Source organism: Castanea sativa, chromosome 1 (assembly GCF_040712315.1).
Source record: "Castanea sativa cultivar Marrone di Chiusa Pesio chromosome 1, ASM4071231v1".
Taxonomy (NCBI): domain Eukaryota; kingdom Viridiplantae; phylum Streptophyta; class Magnoliopsida; order Fagales; family Fagaceae; genus Castanea; species Castanea sativa.
This window is the reverse complement of record NC_134013.1, coordinates 32,087,101-32,100,995: the sequence shown is the minus strand read 5'-3', so window position 1 is coordinate 32,100,995 and position 13,895 is coordinate 32,087,101. Positions and strand designations below refer to the sequence as shown.

Genomic DNA, 13,895 nt, shown 5'->3' with positions numbered 1-13,895 from the left:
ATTGATAAAAAGAAGGAAAACGATAATAGTTTTCTAGATCTCTTGAAAAAAAAATATCATTTTTTCTACTAGATCTCTTAAAATCGTATAGGCCCATCTATATAATATATGAGGTCCAATTGGCCAGATAGTGTACAAGAATATTTTCTAGATCACTTAAAAAAATCTACATTGAGCTCGAAAGTGTCAAAGGCAATTAACAATATGTTTTGAGAGAGAGAGAAAACTTAAAAATATCTGCATTGAGCTAGAAAGTGTCGAAGGTAATTAATAATATGTTTAGAGAGAGAGAGAACATTTTCTTAAAGGATTTTAGGTAAATTAGACTTTAAACCCATAATTTAGGAGTGCAATCATATATATAGTTTTAAAAGAAACAAATTAAATCCCAATATTTTAAAAAGTAAAAAATTAAACCTCAGTCCATTTATGTGGAACTGTGTTGTGTTTTGAGTTTAATATGAATTAGGGGTTTAATTTGTTACTTTTTGAAATCTTAATATATAATTTATTACTTTCGTAAATATAAGGTTCAATTTGTTACTTTTAAAATTATAAGATTTAATTTATTTTACTAAGCATAGACTTTAAAATGTAATTCTCTTCAGGTTTTCTGTTATCATTCCAATTTTATTGGATATTTCCAACGGGTAAGATTAGTCATGGTGATGAGACTTGAGAGTTGAGAGGCCAATTTCTTTGTCAAATACCGTATATGGCATTATTATTATTATTATTATTATTATTATTACGTAAAGGACTTAACTTGAACAGAAGCATGGCTTGAAATTTTCAATTATATGAATATTTTATACATGATAACAAGTAAGGTTGTAACGGTTGGTCCAAGTATTGAAATTTTGGGATTGTTATTTAATTTTATTTTGAACAAGAGTCAAGTTCAGGCTATTCAAAAAATTAGATTATATATTCAAGATTGGTTCATTTTCTTATAAAAAAATGAATTTATTTACAAGTTACTTGATTAATTTTTTCTTTTCCCATATATAATAAACAATATATCTATAATTTTCTACCCCTTCACAAATTTGTTCTAAAACTTAATTACTAAATCATAATTGAAATTATATAATTTGAGTTAATTAGAATGATTTTTGTTTATGACATTATATAGCTAGATTCACTAATATTACATTGTGTAAAGTTATATATCATTTTTACTATTAAATAGAATATATATATATATATATATATATATTATCAATAAATTACTAGTAATAATTTATTATCTTCTAAACTTATTTACAAACTTACACAATCTAATATTAAGCATATAAAAGTATATTTTTATACAATATACATATAGACATATATTAAGATCTAGCCTTAATTATACTCATAAGCTTGTTTACGAACACATATTATGGTTGGTTTTTTTTTTTTTTGTTTAATAATTGAGCATAAACTTTGACTTGAAGCAAATATAAATACATGTCTCCCTAAGCCGAATGCAAGTTATCCTTGAACATTTTGATTTATTTATGGCCGCAATAACAATTTGGGCAATTAGTCAATTATTACATCAAACATTCAAACTCCCCTAATTTGACTTGTTAAACTTCACTACCAATGCAGAAAATCCTCCAATTTTAACCAATAAAGAAAAAAAAGGGGTTAAGTCCTCCAAATGTGAAATGTCACGTCAGTATCAAGGAAATGAATGGTTTTACTAGATTCCATATAGCTTTGATGTTAATTGTGAGAGAGAAAGTCAATACAAATAGTAAATCAACCAGCAAACGAACAAAAAGTTCAGAAAAACAAGCTGATATTTTATATTAATTGGGAGATTGATATTTGAGCAAGGTTTGTCAAAGTCGACCCTTAGTTTTCATGTCTTGGCATATATATGAACTTATCAGCCATGGTGGAAACTGGAACCTGTCAAAGCCTTGCCAACTTGATTTCAATCTTGGACTAAGCCGTGGTAATTGGACTTTAGGAGGTTAGACGCGTGAGTCACCTTTCAAATCACAGGCTTTTTCAGGAACAAATTTCCCTATAGGTCCAACTCAGCAATCTAGATGAACTTGTTTCTAGATTGCCGAGTTGGACCCATAGGGAAATTGCACATCACAGGCTCTTTTGGAGTATTAATTGTTCAATTTTTAATACCGTCCAAGCTCCTCTGTTGACAAATGACAAAACCAAAATTCTCATATTCAACACGCCCAATATGTAAGAAAAGAATTGCACATTAATTATGTTCATTGTCCATGAATATCAAAGATATGTGGAAGTCCTTGGCTCCCCATGCAAGTTGCTATATATAATAAGAGAAACCAAACCCGTCACATCAATCCAACTACAAACATAAAAAGGGTCCGCCTAGCTAGGCCCTTGAAATTATAGACCAATTCCTCCATATATCCAGCCATGTTGGAGTCTCAGAAATTGAAGAACATGCAAAACATGAAATGTTATGCATATATCATTGCTGGAGTAGTGTTCCAGACCATAATAATTCTTGTTTTCGCATTGACAGTGATGCGCATCAAAACTCCAAGCGTAAGGCTAACATCTGTGACGGTCCAAAATCTCGTGTATAATACAACAGGCTCTCCTGCCTTCAGCATGAATTTAATTGCTAAAATTGCAGTGAAGAATAAGAATTTTGGTCATTTCAGGTTTGATAATAGCACTACTAATGTGACTTATGGGGATGTGATAGTGGGTGATGGTGATATTATTAAGGGACGTGCCAATGCTAGGAAGACCAAGAGGTTTAATGTCACAATTGACATTAGCTCCATTGGGATCACAGATAGTGAAATTCTGAGCAATGAGCTAAAGTCAGGGAATTTGACGCTGACCGGTCTTGCGAGTTTGAGAGGTAAGGTGACACTGATGAAGGTGATGAAGAAGCGCAAGACTGCAAAGATGAACTGCACAATGACTATTCAATTGGAAACCAGGGCTGTTCACAATTTGGATTGCGAATGACATGTCTGGCCCTCGAATATATTTTCCTTTTTTTAATTATTTAAATGGCCCTTGGATTCGTGTTGATATAGTATGGGGTTAATTACTTATTTCTTATAATTTATTTCTTCATTGTAATAAATAGAGCTTAAGTCTATTAAACTAAACTTCATGTTATTTCACTATAAATACTTCTCTGTATTATCTCGTATGATGGTTTAATTGACATTTTGAATTGAAGGAAAGTTACTTTCTTACTATAAAAATCGTACCAAATGTGATGGAGAATGCTGTTGAATTCTTATCACAATTCACGCCCCCACTTTGACATACAGTTACATATATAACTCAATAATCAATATAGCCCTTTGACCGTATGGAAATAAAATTTGCATAGAATCTATACTCTCTAATGAACTACACTAGTCCATGCAATATGAAATTGGAGGAGAATCTTGTGCATCCAATCTGGATAAGGTAGAAGAAACTGAAAGCTAAAATAGGGTAAAACATTATTACTTGTTTAGACTTCTAATTTTAAACAAACGACTAGATTGCTTTTACGCTACTTAATTAAGTGTAGAATAAGAGTAAGTGTAACGCAATAAGGCCGGAACTACTCTAAAGCATACGCGTATACAATAAACAATAAATATAAAGCATAAAGAGTAATGGAAAAGAGATGCAAACAATGAGATAACACCGAGACATGTTATCAAAGAAGAAACCGAAGTACTCGGTGAAAAAACTCTACATGGCCTTCTAAGCCGAAATGACCCACTATTGAATAAAGTTGGAGTACAAGAATATCAAAAAGACATTCCAAGCCTAATTTATCCAATGTACTTGAACCCTTCGAGTTTCAGCTTCCAATGGACTTCACCAAGTTTTGTCTTCACTAGTTATCCGGATTCCGTAATTAGCTCCAAATTACATCTGCCAATCAATGGCTTCTTCCAATGCTTCCTACAAGCACCAAAACTTCTCTTAACACTCAAATTGAGTGAGGTAAGTGTTTGGGATAAAAATCTCTCAAGGATTTGTAATTGGAGAGGTAGGAATAGAGGAAAACTAATAGAAATTGTGTAGGTGATTGTGAGTTTACAATCTCTAACTCTCAAGTTGTTGCTAGGGTTTTCTCTTTAAAAATCTCCTTAAAATTTTGTAGGTAATGAGGGCTTATATAGTGTGGGTAAAGAAATGAGGAAAGCATAATTAAAATCATCTAGATAGAGAGTTTCACGGGTCACTTCGCTAGTTGGCCAAGTCGTGAAGTGACTCACAAAAACCAACCTGACATAAGTTTGTTCAGCTTCTAGCATGTTCTTCTCACGTGGTTGCGTGCCAGTTGCGAGCAAGTCGCGAACTTCACTGTCTTCATAATTCTTCACCAAACTCTTATACTCAACCCTTACATTAAATCCCACAAATATACAGAGAAATGATTGAATAAAATACAATCAAATTTTTCAAGGAACTAAAGCCAACAAAATTATAATTGTAAACACAACTTTACAATCTCCCTCTTTGGCTATTTCATGGAAAAAATCCTAAACAGACTCTAAACTTAAAACATGAGTTTGGGAATAGAGGCAAAACTCACTCACACCTAAATCTAAAATGTGTAAAGAACTTGTACCATATATACCTATAACCTGTAACACATAACACTTGCACATAACAAATAACATCATTAAGCTTGAGACAAGTAGATATCAAGGCATGTATATAGAACAAGTAAAGTGCGATCAAGTAAAACCAATTAAACTATAAACATAAAGCATAGCTTGATTAAACATGAATAGTCATTAAGAAATGACTACAATGAACATTTATAGAGTAAATGAACATTTGGATACGCAATTAAATGCAATGCAAAAACTAATTGCATGTCCAACAAGCATATGATGCAATAAAGGGACACTAAAGCAAGAAGGAAATAGATAAACTAAATGCATCATAGAGGTTATATAAACCAAGTACAAAAATACTAAAGTAAATTGAGTTTTTTAAACTAAAGGGTTGAAAATATTTTAGGTTTTAGCTACAGTTAGTTGTTATCTATAATAGCTTATTGTAGCATCAAGTTAAACATAAAAATCAATTTTTTATTCCACCAACGTCTCTTCTTATCTCTCTTTTTTCCTCAAGTCTCTTTTCTCTTCTTTCTCACTTCTCTCTTCTCTTGTACATTTGTCACAACTCTCTCCTCTCACATGGTGGCTCTGGCTCCAACCCTCCCTCTCTCTTTCTCTCTGACTCTTCCTCTCTCTCACTGTGGTGCTTTGTGGGTTTAATAGGATTTTGATTTTGTTTGTTCTTAGTGGTTTGGCGGTTGTGGGTTTGAGTTTACGATTTGTTGTGTTTTGGTTTTGAGTTTGTAATTTGGTTGTGATTTCTTTGTGATTCGGTTTGCGTTTGTGACTTGTTTGTGATTTTAGTGGTTGGGGTTAAGGTTGTGGGTGGTGGTGGCTGGTGGTAGTGAGTGTGGACAATGGCAGTGGGTTTTGGTTTTGCAGTGGGTTTGATTTTTTGATGGTCCGTGAGTGGTGGGTTAGCTGTTTTTGTTTGGAACAAGAGAGAGACACAGAGAAAGAGAGAGGAGGAAAGAGAGAGGAAGAGATGCAGATTGAGAATAAAAAAGAATTAAAAAATAATAAAGAAATAATGTTTTAATAAAGTGGTAAAAAATATAAAACTTTTAATATTGGATATATTATAAAGTGGGTTGTTAAAATAGATAAAGTAGTGTTTGAGTTACTAAAAGCTATATTTTTTAGCGGGTTTAGCTTACCTCCAGTACTTTTTCAACTAGACATCTTTTATTGTTTTAAATATATAATGACAAGTAGTAGTGAGTTTTAATCTCCACTTTTTATTTAGTTAGTGGATGATGTAAGGGTCGTCAATGGGCCGGCCTGGCCCATGGGCACAATGGGCTAGGCAAAATGGGCTATTAACTAGTTAACGGGCCGAGTCGGGCTAGGCCAAAAGAGAAAACCTCAGCCCATGACCCTGCTCATGGGTAATGCCCATTTTTTCTTTAGCGAGCTGGGCAATTGGGTTGGGCCTAATGAGCTATCCATGGGCTTGTATTAGCATATTATTTTATTATTTTTATAAGGAAAGAATCAATTTTTATAAGGGAATAATCAATCGATTTTTTTAAAGGAAAGAATTAAAGAATTTAATACTTAATTAAAAATTTGTTTACATTCAAATCTATTTAATTTTTTGTTTTGTTGATGAAAGCCTATTTAATTTTTTTTATTAAGGGTTTAAATAGTTTTTTATTTTATCTTTAATAAAAAAAAATGTCAAATGGTTAATTCAAATTTGCTAGACTTCTAGAAAAATATATATTTAGTAAACTAAGTTTAGCACAATTACTTTGAGTATCTTAGTGGTTGAGAGAGTTTTCTTAAGAAATTGCTCTATAATATCTCGAGATCAATCATTCATACACTTCCTATATATTTTTGTTATGAATTATGAGTTATTAGGCTGGGCCAATGGGTTAGGCCAATGGGCTGGGCAACAGATTGGGCTACTGGGCTAGCCCATCGGGTACTCGTGGGCATAAAAACTAGCCCATGACTTGACCCATTGGGCTACTCATGAACCTCAATAACAACGGGCCAGGCCGCCCATTAGCCCAGTGGGCCGTCGGGTTTCTAGGTCAGGCTATGGGCCATGATCAATTAGATGACCCTTAGGATGATGTGACATTTTCTCAATAAAATAAAAGAAGATTCTAGTTTAAAAAATAATGAAGGTAAGCTATCCCATTTTTTAGCAACCTTGATGTAACTACTCTAAGAATCCAAATGTTGAAAGGTTTTCCTTTTTTGTTTAACTTACAACACTTTGATAGTGTAAATAAACAGTTAGATTTGTCATATTTTTAACCCACAATACTTAATGGAAAACTAAAAGTATGGGTCAATATAGAAGCAAATATAGGACAAGCTCTTTATGGTCTTTAGCGAATTCCATTTCAGGTTACTTTGATATTGGACATGGGCTCCTTTCTTTTGTAAATATAATCTTTATTATTATTATTATTATTATTATTATTATATTATTATTTTTTGTATGTATTTTGTAAATGTAATCAGTGAAGAAGCTCAGCTGGGCCTGGATAGCTAGGCTTGCTCCTTATCTTGTATTTTTAGCTTTTTAGTTCAAAATATGAGTAAGTTTGTTGTGTGTGACAAGTTGTATGTAAGAAACACCATCTAATAATATTTTTCCGTTTCATAAAAAAAAAAGTCGTTTAATCATTAATCAACGGATAGAATAGAAGTTTCTATAATTATAAAAATATCCCCATATTTTATAAAGACCGCAAAAGCTGATTATCAAAAAAATAAAGACCTCAAAAGCTATTCGCAAAAGTCATGCTGACGGGAAAAATAGACCCTCTAGAAGTCAGAAATTCCAACCTGTGACGACTGATGCGCGTTCGGTAATAGGTATAGAGTAATGTTAACACCAGGTAAGACTTGAGGCACTTGCATCGCACTTTCCTGGAAGCCTGTCCAAACACTCTTAACATGTATAAACATATTTCACTATATATATAAGTCTCTTACATATCTCTCCAACCACAGCCACCAAAAACTCCATTCCTTTCAATTCATACATTATCCTAGAGAAATATTTTTCATATTTTCCTTTTACAAATTAAATTTCTAATCAGTGAAGAAAATGGCTGAGAAGACAAATCAGCAAGTGTACCCTTTGGCGCCATCAAATGGGAATCCCAGAAGTGATGAAGAATCCAACACTTTGCAATCCAAGGAGCTCAAGAGAAAGAAAAGGGTCAAGTTGGCTATATATATTGCTGCTTTTGCTGTGTTTCAGACCATTGTCATCTTGGTCTTTGCTCTCACTGTGATGCGTGTTAGGACCCCTAAGGTCAGGTTGGGCACTGATGTCACGTTCAGCAAGTTGAACACTACTGGCAATGACACATCACCTTCCATTAACATAACCTTCATAGCCCAAGTTAGGGTGAAGAACACAAATTTTGGTCCCTACAAGTATGATGACACCACTGCCATTTTCACATACCAGAACGTGAAAGTGGGGGAAGTTACCATTCCAAAGGGAAAAGCTGGTCTACGTTCCACCAAAAAAGTTAGTGTCACGGTAGATTTAAATTCAGATGCATTGCAAACCACGCCAAGTCTTGGAAATGACTTGAAAAATGGGGTCTTGACTTTGAATGGCCGGGCCAAGTTTACTGGGAAAGTTGAATTGATGTTTGTGATGAAAAAGAAGAAGGCCACAGAAATGAATTGCAAGATGATTATCGATTCGACCTCAAAGACACTCAAAGAATTGATCTGCGAGTGATGACATAAATAACCTGCTTCTGTTTTGCTAGAAGAAATACAATGTGGGACACACCTTTTTTACTGCAACTCTTTAATATGACCGTTACATAAGAGAAAAAAGTTGTGGGTTTATGTAAAAGTAATTGATAGTTGGTTATTGTTTTTTTTTCCCCTTTATTTATTATATATGTGAAATCCATGTGAATTTATAATAATTTGATATTTAGTTGTTTATATAATATATTGATCAAGATCTCATACCATGTGTTCATTTGTAAATATTAGGAAATATGTGTTTCGCTTGTTTAGAACATATATAATTCTTTTATGTAATTGGCTAATCCTTTGACAAAACGCACTTTACTTGTAATTGGGTAGATTTAGGATGAGTTTTACGCTTCAAGAAACTATATTTTAAGATCAAGAGTACAAGTCATCAAGTTTGTCCAAGAAACAAGCTGAAAAGTGCACATTCATTAAAGCTCGACAACTAGCATGTGTCGAGATTTAAAGAGCTGTTCCAGCCCCGTGGCTCCATAGCTGCTCGACAGCATCTCGATACCTCTATCTGTCGAGATTTAAGAAAAACAAATTTTGAGTTCTGTTTTGATTCTAATCCATGGATGTGTCTTTAGGCCTTCTTTTATCCTAACCCTAGACATATAAAATGATTATTTTAAGGGCTGTAAAAAGTACGCAAGTTGCACAAGCATTGAGAAATCTTTGTTCATGCAAATTGTGATTTGAGAAAAAGTTCTTGCTCTAGTTCATCTCTTTTGTGACGAAGTTGCTGTGTCTTTGCACCGTAGGGTTTTGTAACCAAACATTTTCTTGATCTTCATTGTGTGGATGAATTGAAGAACTTTGCAGCCAACAATCTTCTCTAGTTGGTGATTGAAGTCGCGTACTGGGATCTGTGCAATTGGTTAGTCACGTACTTGGGCGCCGTGCATTGAAATGAGAAATTGTCACTATAGAACAAGTCCAATTGGGTATTGGGATAAGGGTTCAATTATAGGTTAGTAAGGTACTTGGGATTCCTTTACTTGTAACCGCTTGTTGTGATAATAGTGGAATTTCGGGAGTGACGACCTTAAAATCACCCGGTGAGATTTTTGCCATGTAGGTTTTCCCCATTCGTAAACAAATCACCGTGTCATTTATTTTCTGCTGCATACTTTAGTTTATTGGTGATTTGTTTGTGCTACCACATGCTTGCATGTTAATTTGATTGATTAATAACTTGGCTAATTAATCAACTTAATCCATCACAAGGGGTCAATACGTTTTTGGCCTATCAGTAAAATAAATAATTAAGAAAATAAAGTCAAGAAAAAAATAGTGCGAGGGTGAACACCCGCACAACTTGTTCTCTGCTTAGTCACAGAGACTTGGCCCCTCGCTTGACTCAATGACTATTGAGTAGATTAGTGTGTGTGTGTGTGTGTGTGTGTTTTTTTTTTTTTTTTTGGTGGTAAAATACGAGAATAATTATATTAATTATAAGCGGTTGGAGCCCGAATAATATAGATACAAGGTACATCATTGCAGTCAAAAGCAAGTGCCTCCATAACAACAAGAGTTATTGTAAGGTTGAAATTTATCAACCATTTTGTTGGCTTAATTCCGTGCCAATTTGTTTGTAATTCAGCATTTAGAAACCCTATATTTATGTGGGATTCATGTAAGGGCAGTGTGTGAGAGAGTGTGAAGAAATGCTAAAGATTGTGCAGCAAAGCAAGGACTCGCGATTGGATATCGCGGGAGGCTTGTGGCTTGCAAGCCGCCAAATGATGCACACGAGTGAAGCGTGCAGAGAAGTTGAACAGTTATGGCAGCTGGAGCACTACAGGACAAAAAGTCCAGTCTGGTCATTCTGTTTGCTTGCGGCTTGAACTCGCGACTCAGTCAAGTCGCGAGGCCAAGTCGCCAGCCAGCCCTGTTTGGAAAAACCTGACTCTTCGCATTCCATTTTCAAAAGGTTATTTAAGTGGCGTAATGTTAATAAAAAAAATAATATATATATATATACACATACACACACACACATATATATATTTTTTAAAAGAGTTTTAACTTATGGCATCCGCTTCTGATGATAATATTTTATCATTAAACCAAGACACCAATTAGTTTTTGGTTTTGGTAGGGATTGAACCTTAAATTTTTTATTCCACTATAAAAAATTTTACCAATTGAATTAATTAGAACTCACCTATATTATTATTATTATTATTATTATTAACTAATAAGCTCTTCAACGAAGAAATTAGTTGCAAATTAACTTTGTCCACTTTCCCGCAATATATATCCGCGGTTCATAAAAATTATTAGAATTATGATTAAGTGATTAAACTTACCATTTTCTTAACAATTTAAGTTTTTGGGACAATCGGTAACTTAACATGGTATCAGAGTAGGAGATCCTAAGTTCGATCTCTGTCTTCACTCTACCTCCCATTTAAAATGTTAAATTCCCACTTGTTGGGCTCCCACTTACTAAGGAGAGTAGGCTCACAAGTGAGAGAGAGTGTTAGAATTAAGTTTTTGGAACAATCAGTAACTTAACAAAAATAAATAAATAAGTCTCCTGGCAGCCCATGTGTCAACAGAAGCTAAATACTATATTTGCATGTGAAACCTAAAATAAGCAGGCTTCATTATGAAGTATGAACTGGTTCCGATTTTGTCAACAAAATTGCTTTCAAGCATACCATTGCGTTTTCCCAAAAAAAAAAGAAAAAAGAAAAAGGCATCCATTGCGTATCATGTAATGCAAGAATCACTTTGGACAATTGCAATAAATTGTTTGACCACTTAATTTGCGCACTAACTTTTCTACAGCCTTTCCAATCAATTAGGCCGAAATCCAACAACTAGCTTGTGCCATCACTGGTTCCTCAACAAAAAAGAAAAAAGAAAAAAAAAAGAACTAGTGCCATCATTCTTTCAAGCTGTTTCTACTAATTATTCAGCTTAGTTGCCTGTAGTTGTAGTCATGAGTTGGTCAATGGTGGTGTCCATAGTCGATTAGTTTGACATTTGGCAAAAATGTTTCTTCCCTTAATAAGTTAAAAAGACAAAATTTAAGGACGGTATCTTAAGTGTTGTTCCATAGATTCTTCTTTAAGATTCAGTCATATGATTACTTAATTAAAATATACACTCTCATCCCATTAGAAAAAATCCACATGACATAATCTTAAGAAGGGAACCTAAGGAATAACAATTAAGCAATGTACCTAAGTCTTGCCATAAGTTTATATATATATATATATATATATATATATATAAAATATTTTAAATGTAATTCTTTCTTATTAATAAAGTGATGTTAAAGATATTTTATAGTATTTTACTTTGTAGACTTCATATGTCAAATTTTAAATATAAAAGCAAAAACATAATTAAGAATTTAATAAATTTATTATGTTATTGATTTGATACCAATTAGAGTTTTTGCCAATTTCAATTTATAAGTTTTGAGAGATGTCAAAGATATTATAAATTTTGTCCTAAAAATTATGCAAACTATGTGTCACTGATGGTGTGCATGGGAGATTTCATCTCTAAGCTTGTTGACAAAGGGGTTTTATAGTTAGAACACTTCATGCAATCTCCAAAAACTAAATATTCTCTACATTTTTAGGACTTTCTCCTCTCAAATGATGAAACATCCGGTTACTTTTATATTTTTCCAACACTCACCAATCACAAAAAAGTAATGCAGCCGTTTATTCAAATTCAATACGTTGTTCAAATAACACCAATCGTAATCATTGCTATGTTAATTTGCAATTTTTTATTTAGTTTATAATAACTTTAATATTATATATATATATATATATATATATTAAGTAGATTTAGAAAATTAGTTATGACTTCAAAAATGCTCAAATCTAATTAGTTTTTTTTTTTTTTGGTTATACAAGATCAAAATTTACTCTAGCTTAATTTAAGTGTATATGTGTGAAGAACTCTCTTCCAGAGATTTGAACCTTAACTCTTGCCTCCCATCTCACAAGTACTTATAATTACATAATCTTTATTCCTTAAAAAAGGGTTAAATTGTAATTCAAAAAAAAAATTACCAAAGAATTTTTTTTCTAAAAATTAGCACGTACTAAATCAAACAGTTTACTCATTTTCAAAATTCTAATTTTTAGCTTCTTAAAAATCCTTTCCCATGTAATCTCACAAATTCAAATTAAAAATTTATGGCATTAAACTTTAAAAAAAAAGAGCTCTCTGCACGATGAAGCTAGTGTGTGTGTATATATATAATATTCCAATAAAATAATCTAGGACTTATTTTTGTATGAAAGATTCTTTTTATTTTTTATTTTTAGTTTGTCTTCTTATAAGACAACTACATTTGTAAATAGGTCGTAATATTTGTAGATAACCATTTTGTAAGTAAGAGCACATATTTTTCTTAGCATTTCATTCTTTCTTTTAGTCTGTTAGGTGGAGGCCAGGGCGGGTGGGGGGAGTGCACTAGCGAGTTAAATTGAGATCTAACAAATTTATTGCTTAAAAAAATATAATATGAACAACCAAAAAAAAAAAAATCCAGCTACAATGAATCTGAAAAATAAAAGTAATTAAGGAAGATAAACAGCTTTATGGTCACTCGCAAATCATAGAGTGGATCTCCTTTGATGACAAATTGATAGTCATGGTGCAGTTCATTTCGACAGACTTCTTCTTCTTCATTATAAACATCAATTCCACTTTCCCACTAAGCTTGGCATGGCTGTTTAGCATCAACAACCCGCTTTCTAAGGCACTTGCAAGATTGGCAGAACTTGGCAAGTCCTTTGAATTCACATTTAGTGTGACAACAACTTTTTTGGTCGAACGTAGCCCCGTCTTACCCTTAGGAATTGTGACTTGCCCCACAGTCACACCCTTGTACATGAATGTGGCAACGGTGCTATCATATTTGTAAGGACCAAAGTTTGCATTCTTAACCCTCAATTGGGTTGTGACGTTTATATCGAAGGAAGGTGATGTTGAGTTACCAGTGGTCACGTTGTGGAATGTAACATCCTTGCCCAACCTGACTTTTGGAGTCTTAACACGCATTACAATGAGTGCAAAAACTAAGATGACTATGGTTTGAAACACAGCAAAAGCAGCAATATATATGGCCAACTTGATCCTTTTCTTTCGCTTGAGCTCCTCCGCAGATGTTTGAGAGCCAGACTCTTCATCACTTCTAGGCTCCTTACTTTCTGGTCCCAAGGGGAACACTTGTTGGTTTGTTTGTGCCATTTTCTAATTCTCTTGGAAACAGTGAACTATCAAGAGTGTTTTTCTGTCTCTTTGTGTTATAGTTCCCTTTTGTGACAGGAATTTAAAATGAAAAGGAATTGTTGTTGTTGTTGTTGTTTTTTTTCTTTTTTCGTGTGTGTGGAAATTGTAGGGAGACATGTCTGCTATATATAGGTTAGGACAATGTATGCGATGGAGTGAATTATGGGTTGACTGCTTCCTGGTTAAGGTTACTTAACAAGGTAAATTTTTCTTTTTCTTTTAGTCATAAAACGCGTGTTGGTTGTTACATTTGACTTCTAGATGGTCTAGACTCTAGATGGTCTAGCAATT

At 33.3% G+C, this 13,895-nt stretch overlaps 3 protein-coding genes across 3 annotated transcripts; 2 read left to right on the top strand and 1 right to left on the bottom strand.

Annotated features, from left to right (window-relative positions):
- The first annotated feature begins 2,397 nt into the window (after positions 1-2,397).
- LOC142625125 (late embryogenesis abundant protein At1g64065-like) lies at positions 2,398-2,964 on the top strand. Its single transcript, XM_075798829.1, has one exon. The coding sequence runs from the start codon at positions 2,398-2,400 to the stop codon at positions 2,962-2,964; it is 567 nt and encodes a 188-aa protein (XP_075654944.1).
- Positions 2,965-7,469: 4,505 nt separating this feature from the next.
- LOC142607262 (late embryogenesis abundant protein At1g64065-like) lies at positions 7,470-8,548 on the top strand. Its single transcript, XM_075778693.1, has one exon. It carries the CDS (start codon positions 7,654-7,656, stop codon positions 8,302-8,304), a length of 651 nt encoding a protein of 216 aa, XP_075634808.1. The 5' UTR covers positions 7,470-7,653; the 3' UTR covers positions 8,305-8,548.
- A 4,232-nt stretch (positions 8,549-12,780) lies between these two features.
- On the bottom strand, positions 12,781-13,688 carry LOC142622286 (late embryogenesis abundant protein At1g64065-like). The gene has a single exon (XM_075795732.1). It carries the CDS (start codon positions 13,560-13,562, stop codon positions 12,915-12,917), a length of 648 nt encoding a protein of 215 aa, XP_075651847.1. The 5' UTR covers positions 13,563-13,688; the 3' UTR covers positions 12,781-12,914.
- Positions 13,689-13,895: the final 207 nt, after the last annotated feature.

Bases quoted from the DNA above. Each gene is read 5' to 3' on its own strand.
- LOC142625125 (XM_075798829.1), top strand. From the start codon at position 2,398: ATGTTGGAGTCTCAGAAATTGAAGAACATGCAAAACATGAAATGTTAT.
- LOC142607262 (XM_075778693.1), top strand. From the start codon at position 7,654: ATGGCTGAGAAGACAAATCAGCAAGTGTACCCTTTGGCGCCATCAAAT.
- LOC142622286 (XM_075795732.1), bottom strand. From the start codon at position 13,562: ATGGCACAAACAAACCAACAAGTGTTCCCCTTGGGACCAGAAAGTAAG.